The sequence below is a fragment of the Malaya genurostris genome, chromosome 1 (genome assembly GCF_030247185.1).
Source record: "Malaya genurostris strain Urasoe2022 chromosome 1, Malgen_1.1, whole genome shotgun sequence".
In the NCBI taxonomy this organism is placed as follows: domain Eukaryota; kingdom Metazoa; phylum Arthropoda; class Insecta; order Diptera; family Culicidae; genus Malaya; species Malaya genurostris.
In genome coordinates this window covers 63,928,592-63,954,364 of record NC_080570.1, presented here as the reverse complement: position 1 = coordinate 63,954,364, position 25,773 = coordinate 63,928,592, and the positions used below count along the sequence as shown (strand labels likewise).

General features: G+C 36.9%; 1 protein-coding gene across 1 annotated transcript; it reads right to left on the bottom strand.

Moving 5' to 3' along the window:
* Positions 1-2,061: 2,061 nt before the first annotated feature.
* Positions 2,062-9,861, bottom strand: LOC131440270 (farnesol dehydrogenase). The gene is made up of 4 exons (XM_058611396.1): positions 9,493-9,861; positions 9,165-9,427; positions 8,961-9,098; positions 2,062-2,187 (listed from the first exon to the last, which is right to left on the bottom strand). The coding sequence occupies exons 1-4, from the start codon at positions 9,788-9,790 to the stop codon at positions 2,128-2,130; spliced, it is 759 nt and encodes a 252-aa protein (XP_058467379.1). The 5' UTR covers positions 9,791-9,861; the 3' UTR covers positions 2,062-2,127.
* Positions 9,862-25,773: the final 15,912 nt, after the last annotated feature.

The window sequence follows — 25,773 nt, the reverse complement described above, 5'->3', positions numbered from 1 at the left end:
TCAGCATCAGCTGGAGTGTAGTGAAATGGCTTGAGTGGCCTAAATTTTACTCTAACACATTCATAAAACGAGCGAATATCCAGTGACATTTATAATGTCACTGTCAATCGGGTTGATCGAGCAGCCAATTCAGGCGAAAATTCTAGCACTGAACCGAACGAGCACTGAAAAATCATGCAGTCGAGTAAGAATTCATTGCGCATTCCGTCATTTCGATAATGTGGGGAGGAGCTCATTTCATTTTAGTACACTGATAAAAATCGACACCTTGAACAGAAGCGTTTTATCTCGGTTGTATGACATACCTTGCAAATAATTCCAAATTAATTTTTTCTAAAATATATTAGAAGGTTATGTATCGGCTTTCCAGTCTTATATAAATTAAGAACTCCTTTATTTTCTCTTCTTCCGACGTTTCGGTCCTTATTGGACCTTTTCCATAGAATCTATAATGTTTATTGTGTCAATTACATTCATAATTACAATCTATATAAACATTTTAACATTTACCGACAATTATGGTGTTTTTTTGTCTGTTAGTTCTAGTTGAACATATAGTGGTCATTCTTTATATACAACTATAGTGAAAATGAATTATTTTAAACTGTTGTGAAAATATCTTGTACAATTTTATCGTGCACCTGCTGTAATTTGCGAAATAATAAATTATAACGTTTATTTTAGATCCTAAAAACAACACTATCGGCGTCACTCCACACTTTAATCAAAATGTCCCTTTTATCATACTATCTGTTGAAACGTTATTTGGTGTTACTCTACTGTGTGTGTATGTGTCTGATTTTGACAAAATTATTTATAATTTATTATTTCGCAAATTACAGTAGGTGCACGATAAAATTGTACAAGATATTTTCACAACAGTTTAAAATAATTCATTTTCACTATAGTTGTAGATAAAGTATGACCACTATATGTTCAACTAGAACTAACAGACAAAAAAACACCATAATTGTCGGTAAATGTTAAAATGTTTATATGGATTGTAATTATGAATGTAATTGACACAATAAACGTTACAGATTCCTTGAAAAAGGTCCAATAAGGACCGAAACGTAGGAAGAAGAGAAAATAAATGAGTTCTTAATTTATATAAGACTGAAAAGCCGATACACAACCTTCAAATAACCGTAACAGTTGTTAACAATATAAAATAAAATATATTACATCAACGAGTATCATAGAGAAAAACCCATGACGCGTATTGGTAGGGTAACAGAGGTATTTTGGCCCAGCTAACAAACTTAATGGATTTAACCGATGTCAAGTAACCCATGTTGCATCAATTTGAAGCTAATCACATTGAATTACCTATTACGAAAGGGGATTTTTCAAAGATATTACAACATTTGTTGGGTGTATTTACAAAGTGGGCCAAAATCCCACTGTGACGATCATGACATAACCTCATAAAATGAACAGAATTAACTTTGTTTTGACAGTCGACGTGTATTTGTTTACAGTTTAAAAGTTCATCAGAGGCTCATCGTTTGGATGTAAAAATTGCAAGTCGCCTCACACTAAACAGATTTATACAAATATCGCTCCTTGGCATACATGGCAATCTGTTTAGTTCTTTTCACAGTGGAACACGTTTTTAACAGGCACTCTTTCGTCATTTTTCAATTTTTAATTTGCAGTCGCAAAACAAAACAAACACACGGCAACTGTCAAAAATAAATTTGATTCATCGACAGTTCATTTGTGTCGTCTTCGTGCAAAACCTAATTGTATCAATAGTCATCTCATTAGTAGAGTCGCCATATTATTTTTCCGATTCCTCTTCGAATATGATAATATCTTTGCTTCGGCTTTAAGAAACTATAGCGCAGAAAAAAATTAGTTCGAAAATGGTTCAATACTGCAGTTGTAATGATGTGCAAATTTAAAGGGAATGCACCTATTTTTATCTTACCCTTGAAGTCATTCTATTAAATAGAGAAAGCTATATATCGTATATGAGATTACTGCATCTGTCATCATGCAGTTTTCGGATAGCGAAAAAATAGATAAAAATCAATGAATAAAAAGTGCAGATTAGCGTATTTTTAGTATAGATTTTTTATTTGTAAATATATGAGAATCAAACATTATAAGTTGAGTAAAATATTAGAACTCACTGTGTGACATCAAAGGAACCATTGCCGGCATGATTGTCAGCTCATCAATCTGGTATGGAAAGAGATAAAAGCACATTAGTACACATTAGATATCGGTATAATTGATAAATTTTTGTTTTGTAACTTGTAATCTACCAGCTACTAGCTGAAAACGACCAGTTTGCCGTAAACTAGTTCGGGATATCATCAGTAAAGTCATTCTGCTTCGGTACGACTTAAATTGTATCTTCACTAAGGTTAACTTTACTTCTGATTAGCAGTTTATGTTGAACTGCTGAGTGACTTGGCGGTTCAACATAAGTCAAAGATGAAACGTAATAAACTAAACATTAAAAACTAAACTAAACGTTTGTGCAAAGTACCTTACCGAAAACCGGTTACTTGTAACCAAAACCCGTAGATGAAAATTCTCGGTTTATTTTTCATTAGAGCGTATAAGCAAGTGACAGTTTCTCTTTGTTTACTTTCACTTCTATCAATTACCAAGCGGTTTCCACGTTTATCACTCAACTCTTTGCATAAAATGATACAGGAAACTTTCAACTTTCAAACAGAGCAGTGAAATTAAATAAAATCTTTTTATTCACATCACAATAATCGAAAAAGAGAATGATTAGAGAGAAACTGTCACTTGTTTATACGCCCTAATGAAAAATCAACCGAATTCTCGAAGGAAAACTTGCGGTAAACATGATGACATTGCTTGAACACTACTTTCACATTGCTACATATTGGCTGAATGAACACGAAAAATTTGCAAATAACGGTAATCTGTAATAATTTATTTTTTTGTTCCGATTAAAAAGACTTCAACCGCATGATTGGCTTTCTGACCCTACGTGCATGATTAAAAATTGAACCCGTGAGAAAGACAATGATCTAATCCATAATACGTTTAATCAATTAATCAATTAATAGCTCCTTCATCTTATTTCATATTACAAATTAAAACTATTAGAGAGAAATGTTTCATTTTTGTAATTCATTGGCACGTTAGATGAGATGAAAATTTTTTTGCTCGTTTTAACATTGCCTGGTAGTGGTGTGCTATTAATACATTTCCGGTTTTTTTTGGAAATAAAACATATTAATTGCAAAGGAATCAGAAGAATCGATTGCCTTTGGTGTTGAAACCAGTGCAGTAAAACTTCATTCAATTCAATTGAAACTGAATATGGAACACATTGACGATCTCTCTAATGCAGTACACTTCACTCTCTGACACACACAATGTTTGCTGACGGTCCCAACGGGCAGCATTCAGTTTATCACTCGTTTCTCTTCAATCGAGGCTCAGTTTACCCGCCGTCAGTTGATCTATTGAAGTAACAAAATATCTCTTTCAATAGTCTTCAAATGAGGTTCATGTAAACATTCGAATCGGTTCAAGATAATAGATGAAAGACAAACCAGATAGCTGAAATATCAATCACAGAATACACGTAAATTAATTGTTTCCTCCTTCAGTTTTCATTTTTAGTACTTTAATCCATTTATAATTCTATTCGTTCGAACTTGCTTACTATCAAGAGCGAAGACAATGAAGCAGCTATACTACTTGGCACTCGAAACTGAGCAAGCAAAACTTCAAATGACTAGGTACGATTATTCAACTGACGATGAATCCATAAATTTCATTTTCATCTTATATTATTCGATTGAAAGTGAAATTTTACCGCACTGGTTGAAACACTCGATAAGCCATTTTTGCGAATTTTCGAAAGATTCGAAGCGCTACTGCGAAAGTGTGTGGTCTAACGAGGCAAAAAGATGATAGTCGCATGGGGCCAGGTCTGGTGAGTAGACCGTATGGTCGACTACTTCCCACAATAGTTTAGTTTTTGAAGCTGTATACGTTACGAAATTTTTTGAGGCCTATCTGAGTCAACGCCTGAGTAAATGTACTATGGATTTTGTCGTGCATACTTACTTTACTATGGGCGCCTTTTCAAAATTTACCTGGTACGAGAATGGGCAGAACTTCATTGCGAATATCTCTTGATGTACTTAATCCAAGAACATAATATTTTCTACAAGCTATCGGAAATATGATCAGGAATTTGCAATTAAATTTTCAACAGCGTGAGATAACCATAAATAACTGAAAAACAAAGTTTTCCAAAGCTTTAGGAAATATTGAAAAAAATTCATCACGCTTGCTTGCTTTTTGCGCAACCGGACGACGTTTCGAGGTAGTTAGGCACACATCAGTTCCGATTATCTACTGGACGAGTATGAAAGGTAAACTTTGAAAATCGTTCATTTCTTCCAGTGCTACAAACTAAGTATAAAGCGTGAAACGCTCAGGTCGTGCTCTTATTTGAACTTCGGTCGTCAGGAGGAGCAGTCAGCATTGAAAGCAGATCTTTGGCGTGGTTTAAAGCCTTAAACGCTCAGATCGTGCTTTCGTTTGAACCCCGATCGTCGGGAAGAAAATTTAGTTTCAAAATTATGTTCCAGGAACTTAGTTCCAGAATACAGGCTTAGAATTCAGAACCCGCATGTTGGAACTGAATTCAGTTTCGAAACTAGTTCATAAACTAAATTGCAATTGAATTCTGAGTCTGTTCTAACTTCTGAATTTATCTCTTGAATTCAGGTCTAGTCCTCGTGAATTTTTCGATTTGTTTATTTTAGAACCATTAACATATTCCCAAAGAACTATGCAAAATTTTGCTTTATTGTACTATATACGGCCCTTTTTCAACCAGTTGGAGTTTGTAGTTGTTTTAGGAACTTTATGCTGATTTGCTATATACAATGCATAGCACCGACTCAGTTTAGGTGCATCGTTTCAAATTCTAGTAGTGAAGAAGGGGAAGCTGGCACAATTAATACAAGTGATCAACTAATTGATATTCGAAAGTAAGAAGAAAGCGTTTTAGTTATAGGTTTGTATTCACGACATCCAGTTATGTCTGTGACATTACACACCGGTAGCTTTTTTCTAATTATAGAGGTTTTAACTTTAAGTTCATTCGCCTCTTCGGGCTAGGAAAACTTTCTATCCCTAGGTGCGGAGTTGGCAATCGTACCCTGGTGGGTTGCCTGAAAGGCATCGACTTACTCGTCACGCTATACCCGTCCCCAATATGAAAAAATGTTCCATTTGACGAAGCGTTTCACTTGATAGTATCGTGAGATGGGGAACGTTACGTTAAGTTAAAGAAGCTAGAAATCGTTGCATACGACAATTTTCATAAATTTAGGGTTACAAATTATATGAGTTGTTTTTTGGAAATTATGAATGTTAAAAACCGTTATGAGGGTTAGATTCTTGCGTTAAACGAGTGACGATGCGTTACTTTTAAGGAAGTGTTATATACGTCGTTCTTTTGTAAGTTATAGGTGTTACGAAGCATTACATGCGTTACGTTGTTGTAAGTTCTAGGCGTTACGAAGTATCGAATGCAGTTATAGGTACTACGAAGAGGCGTTACGAAGCGTTACTTTTCTGTAAGTTATAGGCGTAACGAAGCGTTACATGCATTACTTTTTGTAAAGTATAGACGTTACTTACTTTGCGTTACTTTTCAGTAACTTATAGTTTTTACGAAGCGTTACCTCTTGTAAGTAACAGGCGTAATGGAGCGTTACGTTACTTTTTGTAAGTTACAGGCGCTACGAAACGTGACATGTGTTATTTTGTATTAGTTCCTGGCGTTACATGTGTTAGTTTTTTTGTGAGTTATAGGCGTTACGTGCACTACGCTTTTGTGAATTACAGGTGTCAGGAAGTGTTACATGCGTTAATTTTTCTGTAAGTTAGAGGCGTTAAAATAAATGAATAAATAAACTGTTTTTGTATGTTTTAGGAGTTACGAAATATTACATGTGTTACATTTTTAAAAGGTACAAGCGTTACAAGGCGTTACATCCGTTACTATTTTACAAGTTTTGTGTGTTGCGAAGCGTTATATGTGTTACTTTTTGTAAGTTATAGCTGTTAAAAAGCGTTACAAGAGTTTTGGCGTTTCAATTTCAACATATTGAAAAGTCATTTATTGGCAAAATCAACTGGAAATGTCAAAATTATGAAAAGATTAGAAGTGATCCTACAACGCCATGGTATACACTGATCAAAATAAGCACGATGACATATCGTATCGAATGGTAAACTTTCAAGTGAATTAATTGTTCTATTCTAACTATGAAAGAATCATTAATTCTTTTCTTGATACGAGAGTATTCAGTAAACTGAAATGTTGTCACATGATTAAACGATTTCAATATTCCAAATGTTACCGATAGCCACGTAGCACGGAGCGGCAGGTTCTACGAAGCAGAACAGAGTCAAAACCACACACAATTGAGGATGCAACCGGGGTAAAATAAATGGCAATAATAATAAGACATAAAATTGTACTGGATGACCGGAAAGAGAAAGACTGCAGATTAGTAAGATATTCTGCCGCAGAATCCCACACATACTTATTTAGGGCTAAAAAGCCGAACGCAAGCGCACTTCGAGTACATGTTCGGCTAAACCCATTATTATACACCAGAGAACAGAACGATTACCCGACAATAGACTGAAATCAGCACGAGTGTTTCGAAGCGATACGAATGCCTCGAGGGCGTTTCAATGGGACGAGAAGATCACAATGTCGGGTTTCGGGGATCGGTAGAAAAAAGCCAGAATTAGCGTGCATTAATGAAGCGATTGAAGACCGAAATCGCTGTGAAATGGCCTTACATGAAGCACATGAACATCATAACCATGGTTAAAATCAACGGTTTAGGTTTCAATTACTTGGGCATCACCCTCGTTTACCTGATTTAGAATCCTCGTACTTTCTTCTGTGCAAAAAAAAATAGATTTGCTTAATTTAAATTGTCAGTGTACATTCAACAGCGTTACAATTAATTATCAAACATCGTCGTTTTCTTTTCCTTCCACCACCTTTTTAGTCACTAATTAGATCTACATGCCGATTCTAACATCGTCGTTAGTCCACGCTCCTTTACCACCTCCTCCACCAACCCTGGTACTCCATTCGCCTACCCACTTTTTTCTTCTCTCTCACCTTTTAAAAAAGAGCACTATTACTGCCATCCAATGCTTGGTGTCATCAACTAGTTATAGGATTATAGATTAAGTTTTCATTGTTAGTTTTAATTGTTAGTTTTTATTGTTAGTTCTAATTGTTAGTGTTAAGTCCAAATGTATCTGTTGGATCATTGTAATCTGTTGATACTGATGAGGAGGTTTTATGCCTGCTGGAGAGAGAGATTGCTAAATTTCACCTCCATCGGGCTTTTCCCTGCTCCCAAATAAATAAATAAATAAATAAATAAATAAATAAATCAATACTCTAGCAATCCTATGCTGGAGCTTGTATAATAACTCGTAGAATATCACGTGTGGAAATTTGAGGACGATTTCAAATTCCATTTTTTTCAAATTTTCAGAAGATATTTCTTCTAATTGTATGCCTGTACTTCATTGCACGGAGAACCCTTCGATCATAAAATTGCGATATCGCAGTTTTTGATTTTTGCGATAGTTGATTTAACTAATTTCTTTTTGATTCAACCAATATGGTTTTTGATTTGCATATATTCAAGTAGTTGAAAAATATGTTGTTTTGAATGCTGTCAAATGCCGGAGACAGTTGAAAGCAAAACAATATTCGCAATGCAAAATCAACAACTTTTTTAGTTGAAATCTGTTCGCGTCGCTTCAAAATGTCAATGAAAACAACATAGATGGTTAAAGCGTTTGGTGAAATTGTGTTTATTCGATTTGAGAAGTTTATGATAACAAGTGTTTATTTAACAGCGGTGTTTGTGATAAAGTTAACTTTGTTTTAGATGAAAAAGATTTGGTGACAAATTAGAAAATGTTAATGAATGATCATCTCGTAATCTTTCAGGTATGCGCAAAAATTTTATGCTTCAAATTCGATCATTGATTTACTTCCAGCTGTCTGATACTGACGATGATGTTCATGCATTAGCATGACATGAATTTAATTCATAAAAGTAACAGGAGCGAAGGGTTTCAAACACACAGAACGCGCTGCGATTGAATGGCGCGTTTGAATTGCCGTCGCAAAATTCCAATTCCCAGCGGTTGATGCACCCAAGCTCATATAAATTGACTAAAATTATCAGTGCATAACTTTAGTTCAACTGTTTGAATTCATCATCTTTCTATACCCATTTTAGGTAAATTTAATAATTTCGCTAATTTACTCGCCCCTCCGATCAGTTCAGATCAGATCAGTTCTGATTTCGTAATGATAATTTATTCCTTGGTTAAGATCACTTGAAATCAGAGGTGATCGGTGGTTCACCCAGCCCTAATGGTATTACATGTCAATATAAAATACTATTTATATTTTAACAACGATATTTATTTCATGAATCTCAACATACCGAACTTATTTCAAATAGATCATGACGTGTATCAGTAAGTATATTTTGATTATTTTCGCAAATCAATAACATTGTTCGAGTTGATTCAACTATTTGCAATGTCTAAAACAAATAAAACTGATTTATTTTTCAACCAGCAGAATTTTGTTTCAATAACAACACCAGTTATTTCAACTAAAATATTTGTTGAAATTGAAAGGTATGTGTCCTCACTAATTGACAGCATTTTTTTTTCAAACAGTTAAATTAGTTGTTTCAACCATCGTTTCTGCTAATCGAAAAACAAAAATGACAGTTTAGATAAAACAACAATCGATTAGTTGTACCAAATTTTAACCAATCGAATTCAGAAAATCAACTAATATTCTGGTTGAAAATGGATCGCGGGTGGTTCCGTGTGGAAACAATGCGGATATAAATATATAACTTGTTAACACTTACATGTACATCCAATGATGTTTGCAGACAATACAGAATATTTGCTGTAATATCACTCACTTGCAGCTTCGGCAAACGTTGGGCTAGAGCGGAATCGAACACCTTAATCATATCGGTTTGAACCATACCAGGATGAATACTCTACAAAAAGTATACAAAAACTCATCAATACACTTAGGTGAATATCGGTGACTAGGAAAAACTTACGGTTAGTCTAATTGGTAGTTTAAAGTATAAAAGTTCCTTCCGAACTACTTCCGCTAGTCCACATAAAGCAAACTTTGAGGCCGGATATGGGCCAAACATGGGAAATGATACATCAGGAATCCGTTTTCCCAGAATACTATTGATTATGAAAATGTGTCCGGGCACAGCTCGCTCTTTCATATTTTTCACAACTTCCCGGATACAGATGCAGGTTGCCACAACATTCACATTGAAAGTATCACGGTAGTCTGAAGATTCACATTCTAGGGAAAAAACGACACTTCTGACATGAATACTTTACAATTTTATAACTAATTGCTTAACTTACGTGTAATAAAGTTGCATCGGAAGATACCGGCGTTGCAAACCAGCACATCAACTCCACAGAGTACGGTTCGAATCCAACTGAACACCTCCATCAGTTCCGACTCATTAGCAACATCACATTTTCTTGCGTAAATTTTACCACTGCCGGTAACTTTATTCGCTAGCTCTTCAATTAATTCGACGCGTCTAGCCAATCCTACGACCACCATGCCAGCATTAGCTAGAGCCAGCGCAGTATCACTTCCGATTCCTGAACTGGCTCCTGTCACCAGGGCTACTTTTCCGATCCACCTGTCCATGGTTACAGTCGAACGATGGTACGATGTTTGCGTATCGGAGACTGATTCCGAACTGAATTAAGAGATGGGGATTTCAAATGGATTGATTTAAATTACCGCTCGCTTGCTCTACATCCTATCTGATGGTGAAGGCTAACCAGTATCCCACAGGCTATCGCATTTCATTCAAGTCGAGATTGATGGTGATGCAACAGCAGACGTTGCCCCACAACCTGTCCCATGTATGTCAATGTCTACCAAGTGAAATAATTGTTTCTTTGCTGTTTTAAACTATTTTGATCTTAGAATAGTAATGTTATTTTCAGCATATGAACATTGATCAATTTATACTTACAAAAAACTTGAGTTTATAATTTAACTGTATTTCGTGTTACACTGAAGTCTTTTTTTATGCGAGTTTACGTACCGCATAAAAAAACCGCATAACACTGAAAATTCGCATAAAAAACCGCATAACTCTGAAACTTCGCATAAAAAAACCGCCTAACTCTGAAACTTCTCTTAAACAAACCGCATAACACTGAAAATTCGCATAAAAAACCGCCTAACTCTGAAACTTCGCTTAAAAAAAACCGCAGAAGGGAAACCGCATAACTCTGAAAATTAGCATAAAAAAACCGCATAACTCTGAAACTTCGCATAAAAAAAACCGCAGAAGGGAAACCGCGTAACTTTGAAAATTCGCATAAAAAAGTCGCATAAAAACCGCATAAAAAAAGAAATCAGTGTATTTAGATATTAAGTAAGTATCAGATGAATAAGGGAAATTTCAAAATTAAACAACTAAATTTCAAGAGAAATAGTAATATATCCTTTGAGTTTGACATCGAACTCGAACAAAATTTTTGGGAACAATTTCTTTCTGTCTCTGTCTTGCTTTCTCGAATGTATTGTTCTCTGTATAAAGCGTGTAATTAAAATCAATTTAAACCAATTTTACTGCATCTTGTTGTCCTCTTAATAAAGATAGACATGTTCTCACGATCCTACAATGATGATTTACCGTATGCGTGATAATGTTTCACCTGTGCATTCAATATCTTGGTTTGCTGTGCAAGATTATAAAGTAAGATTGCGGGATATAGTCGAGAGCATGGAACAAAAACTCGCATGATTACCAATGTCCGATTCGAACGATGAAAGAAATTCTTGAATTTCTTCAACACAGTTCGAAAAAATCTTGTGATTACATATCTTATAAGGTGCACATGAATGGAGCGTTGTATTTCACACAAATTTATATTCAAGAATATGTAAAATTGTGTGATTTAAAAAATGTATGGCATAAAATCTAATGAAATAAAAAACAAAAGATCCACAGAAGCACATAAATTTGTACATATAAACCCATTCAGTGGTACTGGCCGAGTTACACTAATGGAATATTGCATCTTTTGACAAGTTAAGTAGTTATGAATTGTATCGTTTGTAGAATTAGGTCACCTGTAAAATTCATATTTTTTCTGAGAAGCGAAAAAATTCAGGAATCCTGTCCACCGACGATTCCGTACCATATTCTAGAAACGAAAGCTAGTAGTTTTCTTCGGATAAAAGAAGTGGCCGACTAGCATAGAAAAGTGTATCTGACCAAGCATCCTGCTAGTGTCATGGTGTTTGGATTGATGACTTCTGATAGACAAAAAAATGACCCGGCGTTCATTGCAGAAGGTTTGTATTGCACAGTAAACACGGTCTACGGTCCGAAGCCAAATGTTATATTTCAACTAGTTGAAGCTCTGCTCCACACCTCGAACCGCACTCTGAAGGAGCATCTTCTGTTCTAGCCGAAGGATATGTGGCCGCCATCCAGCTCCGATCTTAAACCGCAGGATCGGTGTTGCGCGGCATGAAGTCCAAGGCCTGTTCTAAATGCCACTTTCTACGGTGAGCTTCTGAAATACAGTGAATTTAGACAACATTATTGAGACAGGACAAGGAAACTTGACCGATAATGAATACAATTTAAGACTCTGATAGATGGTGGCGATATCGAGGTGGTTGATGAGTTCGTGTATTTGGGCTCACTGGTGATAATGATACCAGCAGATAAACTCAAAGGCGTATTTTGGCACGAAATCGTTCGTAATTTGGACTCAGAAAACCCCTTCGATCGAATGAAGTATGCCACCGCACGAAATTAACCATCCACAAAACGCTCATTAGACCGGTTGTTATCTATGGCCACGAGACCATTAGGACTATGTTGACAGAAGATCAACGCGCTTTTAGTATTTGCGAAAAGAAGGTGCTGCGGACCATCTATGGAGGAGTGTCGATGGAAGACGGAACGTGGAGACGGCGTATGAACCACGAATTGCAACAGATGCTAGGAGAATCGCCCATCGGACGGCTACGATGGGCTGGTCATGTCATTAGGATGCCGGACGATAGTCTTTTGAAAATGATTCTAGAATCCGATCCGACTGGGACAAGAAGAAGGAAAGCACAGCGAGCATGGTGGATCGATCAAGTGGAGGGTGATCTACAAAGTATCCGTGCCTTGAGTGGCTGGCGACGAGCAACCGTGGATCGAACTAGATGGAGATGTATGCTTGATACAGCAAAGGACACCCCAGGACTATGGCTGCAAGGTAAGAATTATCCCCCATTTATTTTTAATAAATAATAAATCGGAACCAAAATATTGAAATTTGAGATTCGTCAATTGAACAATCCAATCAGCGTGGTCACCACGAGATAGCGTTATGGTGATTGTTTTGACATATCCCATGTATTTAGAAAAATTTTTGACGATTTTTTCAATTTACTTGAGTTTGAACGAATGCAGATGCAAAACCTTACAAATATGGGTAAGAAAAACGATTATTCACGTGTTGTCATCAAACATATGATTTCAAATTGTCCTATACTCTTGACAATCTCGGATGAAATTTGAAATTTTCCATTCACATACAGATTTGATTTAGATGATAAAACATGAGTAAATAGACTAGTCATAAAACTTTTGATCATAATTTACCAATTAATCTCAAAATCCAACCAAAAAAACAAAGAATATCCCAGATATGAAAACAGTACCCAACCTCACTTCTTCGAATTTGGTATTTCATGCTACGATTTCTCCATAAATATCAATCAAACATACCACGGAAAGTTACTGAATCATTAATGATCGATTTTTTTTACCAAATTTTCACACGTTTTTGTATGATAGTATTCGATTCATAAGAAAAAATAATAAAAACCCTGCATTTTGTTCGAATCTTTAAGCAAAATCTGAAAATTATCACCATCGCTTAGTTCAAAGCTCGCCACTCGGGCAGCGCAGCGATCACAAAAGAGTTGGTTGGATTCTTCAATTGTATAAACATGACCACACATACGGTGACCTTACCCATTCAAAATTCGTGTCTTCGAGCATGACTACATCACTGTGACATTGTGTTAAGCTTTGGAAACAGTTTTGCTAGGCTTCTTATATGTTACTGTTGCGAGTTTATTCATACTTTGGACTCAAATGTTGACTGAATAACCAATTAAAAATTTTGCTTTTTCGAGTTTTGCAACCTATGATTCAAGATGGAGTAGGTGTATTTCTTTGGAAGTGACGAATACAAATATTATTTGTGTTTGGTGAAAGGTGTTCACAAAAAGAATTCACGGAGATTTTTTTTCATGTTTTTAGAAAGCTTCCATACAACAATTTGCCTAATATTCACACAAAAATAATTCTTTTATCGTAGCATTGATCTGATCACGAAATTGAATCTGTTTTATTTATGATTTAGATTACGAAAACTTGAAAATTGGACCTAAGAATAAATTTGAAAATAATCAATTCTGATTCGATCAGTATTGATTATTGTAGCAAATAATTTTCAACAGTGATAAAGTAAGGCTGCATATACACGAATAAAAATCTATCGCCGATTATTAAGAAATTATGAAAATCATGGAACGTGTCTTCTCAAGGGATCATACCTATTATTAATGATACTATGAGCAAAATGATTCAAATCATGAACATTTTGATGGGATTTGCTCACAAAATTATCTGTAATGTTTCACGATTTTCATGATTTCTTATTCATGGTACCGGCAATGGATTTGTATCCGTGTAGGAATGTTAGAATGAGTGAAAGTTATAAATTTCGCATTATACGACCGAAAAATTCACTGCTTTACCAGTTGTGTTAAAAGAGATGATTGTAGAGTTATCCGAACTAAGAACAAATTAGTAGGGTAAGGGCTCCCTATTTCATCTCATTTGTAAGGACGTCGCCTTCAAACCCCGATTTAGCCACTAAAATCACTATAACTATTTCATATTACTGCTTCATTCGCCTTGCTCCACGTTGAGAATTGATTCACATTGCTTGAAAATTTAACTAATATTCATAAAACAGCTAAAAACACTTATGATGTGTTCACTACTCTGCTCCTAATTCCATCTCAATGGATTTTTATCCATCCTATCGTTGATCCTTTATTCATCCTATAAATTAGCAATGGCGACAGCAATCAAAACAAAATATTCCACTATTACACTCTCACCCATGCGTATGCGGCTGCCAGATGGCTGACTAAACGCCGCCAGCTGGAAAAATATGGCTTGCAGACATTCTGGTGACCGACTGCCTTACCGCTGCCACATATACAACTCAAACGATACAACCGTACCCACCAGGATTTTTCCACATTATTATTATTGGTAAAAAATTTACTCGATGAATTATTTAATTAATGGGGCATCTTTTAACATCATTTTATTAGTGAAAACAAATAGAACAGATATAGACTTTATATGCAAAGTAATACATATTTTCTATGAAAACATCTGGCATCTTTGTGCACAGCCGATGAAACACTCACACACACTTCACAGCGTTATGTTGGCGTATAGCGGAATAAAACCAGTGCTACTAGATTTGCCACAATGGTTATTTCATTAGTATTTAACACGCTCTTTCTGGTAATATTCGAAGCCAAAACAGTTTTATTTAAATATTAATATCAATAATACAATTAAACTAATGTCACGGATACCAAAAACATACTTTTTGATAATAATTTGAAGAAGAAAAACAATTTATTTTTTTTAACAATATGAGATAACTTGGCAACTTTGCAAAACCAAATAAGATGAAAACAAAGCGCAATCAAGTGAACTAAGTGAAAAACTTTCATCTCATATTTTAAAAGACTTTTATTGTTTGTCGGGTAGTTTTTGAAGTTTTAAATCGTTAATTAAACAAGTGGCAAGTGATCATTACTAATTATGAAGTCATCCAGCATTCAATGGTAGTGTAATTGTGCGAAAAAGTGATCATGTTTTGAGACGAATCGATTAGTAGATAATCAGAAACATGACGAACTGTAAATCTTTAGACGAAAATGTGTCCTAAATTGAAAAGTGAGTTTATTTTTAATGAAAAAAACGATAAACGAAGAATTTGAAACCATTTCTTTCAATGGGAAAGTGGGACAATAGCTTTTATAATCATTTTAAAACATTTCAATGTTTGGTTCAGGTAGGTTGTAAAATATTATTCATGTTCAAAGTAATGTGGTGAAGGGATGAGATGGAAATAGGAGCTCAGATGAAATAGGGAGCCGTTACCCTACATTTAGTTTTATCAAACTGAAACACGAAACTATTTCATTGGTTGGCATAATGGATACCTCGCTCTTCGCCATGAGCAATTATTCGTCCAGTTTTTAAAATCACGATACGCTATTGTCTAATTATTTCTTCACTCATTACAGTAGGTCCATGGACTCTCAATGTTTTTCAGCAGCTGAAGCGCACAAAAATTTCATTACAGTGCGAACTTTACAGCTGGTGGAAGCAACGATTGTCGCGGACATTGTTTTCTGTATGCACAGATAAGCAAATGATTACTAAATTGTACAAGTTTAAATGTGATACGACTTGTCGATTTTGTTAAGCAAACTATTGGTCCTTTTTTTTGCCTTACTCATAGGTATAGAAAGGCTATTCAATCACTATGAAAACCGAGTTTTGAACCGAGGAATCAGGAATCAGAACAAATTGGCTCAAATGGCACGTTCCCCTTGATATTTGGAGATTTGTGCCTTGCCATCAATTTGTTTTTATCATCATTTTCCCGATATATAAGAGGGAAGGATTGAAAGGAAATGGTAAGGGTTGGACTAGGAGGATGGGAAAAATTGACGACACAAAAACACATAAAAGCAGAAGTAAATTCTGCACCCCTAAGGGATGCCGAACAATCTGCTGAGGATCACATTTAGTGGACGCAGAAGTAAATTCTGAACCTCTACGAGGTCCCGAACAGTCTTCTGTTAATAAAACCTCCAACCCCCGAGAGGATTTAGAGATCTTACAAAAGCGACACCATTCTGAACTCCCGGAAGAATGCAGAACGATTCGCAGTATGTACGAGCAGAAGTAAATTCGGCACCCCCTAAAGGATGCCAAACAATCTGCTAAACCCTATTTAAGGTGAATACAGAAGGGATTCATTCACTCCAGGAAGAACGATGAACCCTTCTGACTATAGCTCCTTACCACATTGGGTGAGAAACGAGAGAATATCCTTCAATTTTAACTCCGCATACACAGACTCAACCATGTATGGAGAACCAAAAACCCGGATACGTAGCTGCGTCAATGCGGGACAGTTACATATCAGATGATATGAAGTACCATAATCGCATTCACACAAATCACACGAATAATACTCAGCACGTTGAATAGTAGCCATGTGATAATTGAGTTTGCAATGTCCAGTCAGAGCTCTGACCAGAATACTGCAATGTTGCTTGGAGAAATGCAGTAGACACTTTGACATTTTCAGATTTAAATCTGGTAGAAATGCTTTTGTCTGAGCGCAAGTTTGCAAGCTGCGCCAGTAGCTGGCATGTTTGGATGCAGCCCAAGAACGAATCTTGTGCTTTATCCAACTAGTTGAAAGTGGTAAAGCTGGTTCAGGACCAACGAAATCATTCGTTGCACCAGCTCTAGCCAACTCATCAGCCCATTCATTTCCAGTAATACCAGAATGGCCGGGTACCCATAAGAAGTAAACAGCATTTGAAATGCTGAGGTCTTCAATTTGAGTTCGACATGCGATCACTAGATTCGACCGTGAGTCATTCGAACTGAGTGCTTTTAAGGCTGCCTGACTGTCGGAACAAAAATAAATTCGTTTACCACAGATCCTCTGCTGAAGTGCCGATTGTACTCCACACAGAATCGCGTAGATTTCTGCTTGGAACACAGTACAGTATCTACCAAGTGAATGAGACTGCTCCAGCCTCATTTCACGACAGTAGACACCAGCATCAGCACGACCATTCAACAGAGAACCGTCCGTATAACAAACTATGTGTTCATCAAGTTGTCGTTCCAGACAACCAGACAACCATTCCTCACGAAGAGGATAGCTCACATGGAATGTTTTGAAAGGAAAACTGCATATCTTGTGCATACCGTCTTAAGGTTACAGGGCTTTGGAACAGTAACCCATTAGATTATGCTACCAGCCACACTCGCTTGTGGTCTCAAATGGTTACATGGGATGAGTATTTACTCGCTCCTAGTGACCTAACTCACTAGGAGCGAGTAAATACTCATCCCATGTAACCATTTGAGACCACAAGCGAGTGTGGCTGGTAGCATAATCTAATGGGTTACTGTTCCAAAGCCCTGTAACCTTAAGACGGTATGCACAAGATAATGCTTCTTGTTTTAGGAACACATGTAGTGGTTTAATGCACAGTAGCGCCTCTAGAGCAGCAGTAGGAGTTGTCGTGAATGCTCCTGTCATCGCCATTAGGACCATCCTTTGGAGATGATTTAGCTTTGACTGAACTGTCGCGACTTCTCCTTTCTGCCACCATACAAGACAACCATATGCTAAAATTGGTCTAACAATAGTTGTGTAGATCCAATGAATATATCTGGGTTTGAGTCCCCATGATTTTCCAAAAGCTCGTCTGCATTGGCCGAAAGCCATACAAGCTCTCTTAATCCTGAAGTCAATGTGAGCAGACCAATTCAGTTTTGAGTCAAGAATAACCCCGACGTATTTAACTTGATCGACCACAGTGACCTCTGAACCGAAGAACTGTAACGGACGAGCTCCTGTGATTATCCTACGATGAGTGAAAAGCACCATTGATGTTTTGCCCGGATTTACAGACAATCCAACCTGACAACACCATTGTTCAACAGATCGCAGGGCTTGCTGCATTAAATCAAAGAGAGTGTTAATGCTTATACCGGTCATCAATATATGATAATCGTCGGCAAAACCATAAGTCGGAAATCCAAGGTTATTAAGTTTCCTTAACAAACCATCAGCGACTAGGTTCCATAAAAGTGGGGATAGTACACCACCTTGAGGACACCCACAGACACTCAGCTTTCTAATCTCTGCTTGCCGAAGCGATGAACAAAGAAGTCGATTGCTAAGCATTGCGTGTATCCAATTTGTGATACTTGAAGGTATGCCATGACCACGGGCTGCTTCCAGAATTGAATTGAAAGACACGTTATCAAAGGCACCTTCAATATCTAGGAAAACTCCCAAGCAAGATTGCTTTTGTGAGAAAGCTTTTTCAATGTTGTACACAACATCATGTAACAGGGTTGTAGTGGACTTTCCACGCTGGTAAGCATGTTGCATTCCATGTAAAGGTTGCGCGCCCAGACTAACATTCCTGATATAGTGATCGACTATGCGTTCCACTGTTTTAAGAAGAAATGAGCTAAGACTGATAGGCCTGAAACTCTTCGCTTCCTCATAAGTGTCGCGACCGCCTTTGGGAATAAATTTGACAATTATTTCCTGCCAGGCTCTTGGAATATATCCTGTCGCAAGACTAAAAGTAAGTATTTTCTTCAAAACATGTTTGAAATGTTCATACCCTTTCTGCAGTAACACTGGGAAAACTCCATCCTTTCCAGGAGATTTGTATGGAGCAAAACTCTCAACTGCCCATTTGACCGATTCAATCGTCACAACGCTTCGAGCAAGGGCCCAAGAATCGTAACTACCTGAAAAAGTCTCGGGAAGAGCTGTCGGTGATGAATCCATACATCCTGGAAAGTGAGTGTTAAAAAGGCAGTGAAGTACATCACTTTCATCAGACAAGTGTTCACCATCTGAAGTTCTTAAGAAACTGACATTAAAGTCCTTAGACTTCGAAAGTAACTTATTTAATCTGCTAGCCTCGTTGAGACTAGAGACATTTGTGCAGAGGCTTTTCCAACCACTTCGCTCAGACGATCGAAGAGCATTTTTGTAAGCCCTTCGAGCCAACACGAATGCCTCCGACTCATCTCTGCGTCGGTGGTTCCAAGCTCTTCTGCATAGTTTCCTTAGTCTAGCAAGTTCAGCATTCCACCAAGGAGTTCCTCTAGTAGCTCGCACAATCCGAAGTGGACAAGCCTCTTCATATGCTGCAACTATGAGTGAATTTGTCTCGTCGACAACATTTTCCAAATCAATTGGGGTTTCAATTGTTGGTTGGTACCCGTAAAATCTAGTCGCCAAGCCCTCTTCATAGAGGTCCCAGTTTGTAGATTTGGGATTACGATATGTGACAATATCAAATTTAACGTTTGAATGATCAAAGAATATGTACTTATGATCAGACAACGAAGGTTCGAGCTCATCGGAGACGAGCCAATTCACCAACTCATGCGCAATTCTATCAGAGCAGAGAGTTACGTCCAAAACCTCCTCTCTTCCAGATCTCGCAAAAGTTGGGCGGTTTCCTGCATTGACTATGTGCAGGTTTGTACTGCTCACGAATTCCATCATATCAGAGCCTCTCGAATTTATATCTGTGCTGCCCCAAATGATATGGTGAGCATTTATGTCACTGTCGATTACAAGCGGTATATCACTCTTGCAGCAGTATGATACAACCTTTTTGAAGTCATCGCTTGGCGAAGGTTGGTTATGCGGTAAATATGCCGAACAATAGACATATTTCCTGTCTATGCCATCAACAGTCATACCAACTGTGACAGCACAAATATCCCGAGTGGTGAGCTCCGATATGAGAGAAACATCGAGAGCACTATTTGCAAGTATGCATGCTCGAGGCATTTCACATGGATTAGTCATACCGATCTTGTTGAAGGCAACAAAGACTGGGTTTAACAATTTTCCAACGTAGAAGTTTCCCTTTTGGAAATATGGTTCTTGAACCAAAGCTATAGAAGCTTTATCTTCTTGAAGAAGTCTGGATAGATTCATAGTTGCTGTACGTTTATGCTGAAGATTGATTTGTGCCACTCTAACCATTATAAATTAGAGTAACGAACATTCCACCTCCAGCACCAACCGTACAACAACTACAAGAAACCAAATATATTGGCTTATAATCGCCTATAGCGAACCATGTAAGGATTTTTTTAAATGTTATTATCATTTAAATCCCACGAGTTGCGAAGAAAGAAGTTGTCCACTGTGCCAGAGCTTCGCTTAACACAGTAAGGGAACACCCCAAGATATTCCGTTCACGACTGCATTGTTTAACCTCCTGCAGCCATTCAGCCATCGGCACGGAAATACACCTTGGCTTAGGAGTTCCTATTTTTGTGGCCTTTTACGACATGGAACAGGAAACCAGTGGATCAATTCTTGGTAAAAAAATAATTCCGCCGGATGCCACACGGCTTACCTGTTTGGTGGACTTATACCACCGGTACAGGTGGACCGTAGCGTTATTCTTAGCCAGTTGGGAAACCGCTACCGACACTACACGGCTATCTAGGCTGCTCAGAGAGGGAAGTTGACATTGATGGTCAACTTCCATGGATGGCCGAGCAGCCATCAGTGCGAACTTTACAGCTGGTGGAAGCAACGATTGTCGCGGACATTGTTTTCTGTATGCACAGATAAGCAAATGATTACTAAATTGTACAAGTTTAAATGTGATACGACTTGTCGATTTTGTTAAGCAAACTATTGGTCCTTTTTTTTGCCTTACTCATAGGTATAGAAAGGCTATTCAATCACTATGAAAACCGAGTTTTGAACCGAGGACTGGAGGGTCAAGTTTTTATACCATTCCACTCAGTTCGTCGAGATCGAAAAATATGTGTATGTATTTGTGTGTGTTTGAATGTAATAAAAATATGCACTAACTTTTCTCGGCGATGAGTGAACCGAGTTTCTAAAAGGTTCTAATAAAAGGTCTAATAGTCACATAGGCTTCTATTAAGTTTTATCCGCATCTGACTTCCGGTTCCGGAGATACTGGGTGAAAATGTAAAAAATTGTAAACGTAGAGTGACGATGAAAAAATATGGAAAAAAAGTTTCAATTTGTAGGTTGTATTAGTAGCTGGTCAAATGAACTGATTTGAGCTATACCGGCTTTTAGTTCCCGGTTCCGGAAGTACCGGAACTAGTGATTAAAAACTGTAAAAAGGATCTTACTTCATTTTCTCAGAGATGCCCTAATCGGTTTTTACAAACTTACACAGCCAAAAATTATGAAATTTACAGATGACGCAAATCTATATATGACACAATTCATGGAAAGTAATCCGTGAAACGACTCAATTTTACAGGAATGATATAAATATACGCCCGTATTTCAAGCAAACGTGTAAATTTACATGTTTTAGCACTATGTCAAAATGAATTAAATCTCGGTTAATTTTTCAATAGGGCGTATAAGCAAGTGACAGTTTCTCTTTGTTTACTTTCTCTTCTATTAATTACCAAGCGGTTTCCACGTTTATCACTCAACTCTTTGCATGAAATGATACCCGAAACTTTCGACTTTCAAACAGAATAGTGATATCAAAGAAAATCTTTTTAATCACATCACAATAATCGAAAGAGAGAGAGTGATTAAAGAGAAACTGTCACTTGCTTATATGCCCTATTGAAAAATCTTCTGAGAAATAAAAGTTATATTTACTGTAAAATTGAATTATTTTTGACACTCATACATGTCGGTCTCAGAAGACGTAAATTTACACGATTTTTTTCTAGGTGTGTAGGGTCAAATGTCATATGATCTCAAAAGTTATTATGAAATTTTGTCCGAATCCGACTTCTGATTCCGGAACTACATGATGATGCAGAAAATGAAAAAGTTAATCTAAATTTGGCTTAAAACTGTTTACAATTTGAAAAGGTTATGCTAGTTTATGTTCGAATATACTTTCTTGTTGTTATTCAAGTTTCGATGAGAGGTTTTCTGAATAATCTCTTAGGAATGTCTATGACAATATGAGTAATATGAGAATTGCATAATCACACCACTACTCATAATAAAACATGTTTTTATATGTTTCGTATATGATAGAAAAAAAATTCATAGTGCACTGCTTTTGAAAATTGAGACCATTATTCCGGTAAAAAGTGACAAATATTATTCAACATATGATGGATGCACAATTAAATTAAAAAAGCTACTCATTCAACTTATTCAATGTTCGTTCTGAAAGGTGTAAAATAAAAAAAAATGCCTAACATTTGCATAAAAAAAGAACTTTTTTTCTGATGGCGATAAAAAAGCTAAGATTACCATTTCATTTGAATAAATAAAAAACCGAACCAAAATTTTTGAGAATATTTTGAAAATCGACATTGTTCAATTGTGTAAACATTATTACGCATACGGTAAACCTAACCCGTTCAGAATTCGTTCCATGGGAGGTAATTTGGTAAGCTTATTTGCGAAAAAACTCTACGCTCTTGCGTGCGGTATCCTGGTAGTTAACCGGAACATTCGCCATGGCGGACGAAAATGTTTTTGAGGTTTGAGGTTCGTTTTATTGATCAATTCCTCCTCAGTTTTCGCGACAAAATTGTTGGAGTAGATTTTACGCTTCAGCTGGCCCAAAAATTCTCGATGGGCATTCTTGATGAACAATGCAACTTCCTGTAGACATTTCGTACACGGAACGACCGAAATTAGCTCTGCGCCTAATTCGTATTACTGTTTTTGAATTAGTTGATTCTAACAACAAAATTTCCAAAATAACTATAAAATTAGTTAAAATGTAGAATTTACTGTGCTGAAAAACACTCTTATTTTTAGAGAATGTGTTTAGTTGGCGAATATTCTGGACACAAACCAGCAATAATTCAATCCAACACGAAATTCTCATTGACAACTAATTTCGTTATTAAAATCAGAAACTTTGATTCTATTTATCTATCACCGTCATTACTGAAGGACAGCAGTGTCAAAGCAAAACAATCCATTAAAAAACTAAAAGGGACAGTCTTGTTGAAACTGCTCGCAAATTGTTTAGATGTTTTTCGCATGTGTTACGATATATCCCTATATAATTTTCTAAACCGATATGTAAAAATGACGTAAACTGTTAGTAGAAAGTGTATTTATTCAGAATTTGTGCGCACTTGAAGCGATTGTGAGTAATAATGTTTTTACGCGGAACAGTGATGTGAATTTCGAATGTTTCACTCTAATTGTGATGAAGGTTTTTTGTATCTTCAAACCTTCCGAGCTGCGCCGTCCGGTGTACTACTTGTATTCGGTTTTTGTTTTCCGAGTGCTCAAAGTTTTCACTGAGAATGAAGAAACAGTGATTTAGAAGAAAAAAAATTCAAAAAGATGTTTACGTTTCGTTTATGTCTTTTTCTCCAACACAACATCGTATTTATACCTGCCAATATAGAAAAGACAACCGCGTCTGAATTTTTTTCGGCAGTAGTGTGCCATCTAGTGGCTAGTAGTCATACGGTGTTACCGTTTCGGTGACAGGGCGCCATATAGCTGCAGATTGCAGAAGCCAATTCAACCATTCATATTGGTTGAAAACAACATTATATTTCTTTAATTCAACTAAAAAATTAGTTGACTGGATATGAAGTGTGCCTTAGCTAAGAAATGACAGTACGTTTAATTTGTGAATTCAACTAAAAAAAATAGTCATTTCAACAAATATTTTATTATTATTAAGGGAATGAGAATAAAAAATCTAAATCAGCAAAAGTAAGATTTTTTTAGTTGTCTCAAAAAATAACTAACTAAAATCAGCAAATCAACTAAATTTTTCGCGAAAATGCTGATTTCGGTCGTTCCGTGTACTATCAATTTCCACGTTCATGACGGCTTTTACATCCTCTTTTCACTGATAGTCAACCACTGCAGCACTTTCTTGGGAAACTTGGTGTGTGGAATGAACTTCACCTCGAAGCTCACTTCCTTCGTGGGGGAAGTACAATACGAAGTGCCCTGCCAGTCGTTGTTATCTCGGTCTCGTCGTCTATTACCACCGCCACTGTTTGTTCATGTTCACCAGGTACTTTTTCACTGTTTGGCCGGTTGCACCGACCTCCCGGCCAAGCGCACGCAGCGTTGTAGCCACGTTTCCTTCGGTCTTCCTTTTTAAGCTTCCTTTGGAGTTTCTTGTCACCCAGAATCGTCGGTCGTCCGGAACCGGGTATATCTGGTGTCAACAATGTGCCGCACGATGTCCGTTTTCGACGCGGTGGGGTACCGTTCTTTGAACGCGCACACTTCTGAACGGAGTTGCTTTACTGTTTTGGCCATCACGGCTAGAATTAGATTGATAGAGCTGTTAAATTTTGTCTGCTGACTCACGGGTTACTATGCTGGTGCTGCATGGGTAGTTTCGTCAGTGCGGGTGAAGGTAAGCCATTTATGTCCATTTATTTAAATGCAAACTATGACTTACTGTATGATTTTTACATTTTCTACTAAGTTGTGAAAATTTACAACAAATGAAAAAGAGCAACGCGTCAAAATATTATTCACACAGTAATAGTGTTCGAAGAACGTTTATGAATAGCCAAGAATAAAACTAAATCAGGGTGAAGCTCAAAACCGGAGACCGCCAAAAAGTCATAGCCACTCTATCTGTTTCAAGCGGAACTCCATCCTTTTCATCTGACATATTGCAAGTTTGCTGGAACCGCACATGGAGATAAAAAACGAGCCGGATTGTCGTTTTACAAGACCGAACCGCACATGGAGATAAAAAACGAGCCGGATTGTCGTTTTACAAGACGACGAGGAAAGTAACTAATAAAGCTGTACAAAATTTTATGGAAAAAGTCAAACAAAAGAAGGGAAATTCACATTCGTAAAAAACATCTATAGGCTATCTGCGCAGCTCCGGAAGCGCCACCATGTGGCGCATAGCGTCTCCAGCGCGGTGCGCTGCATCGAGCGTATGAAATGTCCAACAAAGTGTGATAGCTTACAAAGTTTACAATGGTCTCTATTTTCTTCATTTACATGAACGCAACTGGAATTTTGAACACTTCTGTTCGCGTTATCTGCAAAAACCAGATTTTTTTGGTGAGTTTTCCCAATATTTTTGTAAATATAAAAAATTAGGTATAGGATTTGCTCGAATTTTTGGGAAAATTACTCGATGCCCGGAAGGTCAACCGATTCAGCTCGACGAACTGAGCAAATGACCGTGTGTGTGTGTGGTTAGTTATGTGTTGTTCACAAAGAGGTCACGAGATGGCGAGACTAGTCGCAAATGAAAGGTCTTCTCGTCCGCCAGTACGCAACTGATTGGTTTTGCGATTTGATGTTTACTTTTTAAGTTATACATAGTTAGATGTCAAAATTTTCAGTTTTTTTGTAATTGCAATAATTGGATTGCATAGTTTCAAGCCATAGATTGTAAAAATCCATTCACTTTTAACAGAGTGCTCAGTGGTCCCAACCACATCAAAATACGTTTTCTGTTTGAGTTTCAGAGGTTGATTTTGGGGTTTCATTGCATTCAGAAAAACTTTTGTTTGGAACTGTCTTCTTCTTTGAATAAAATCAAAGTTTTCATTAATCCACTTGTTATAAGTGAGTTATAAGTTTTAATTTGCATACATCGCGTGGTAGCGAATTCAAGCCTTTGAAGAATTATAGAACATGTTACTACAAGAAAATATGCCGAACACATGGGCCCTTTAAAATGCATCAGTGTCGATATATAGAGCATAATTGATATGAGGCTCCCAAAATGTAGTTTTTCCATCATAACTTTCTTAAACACAC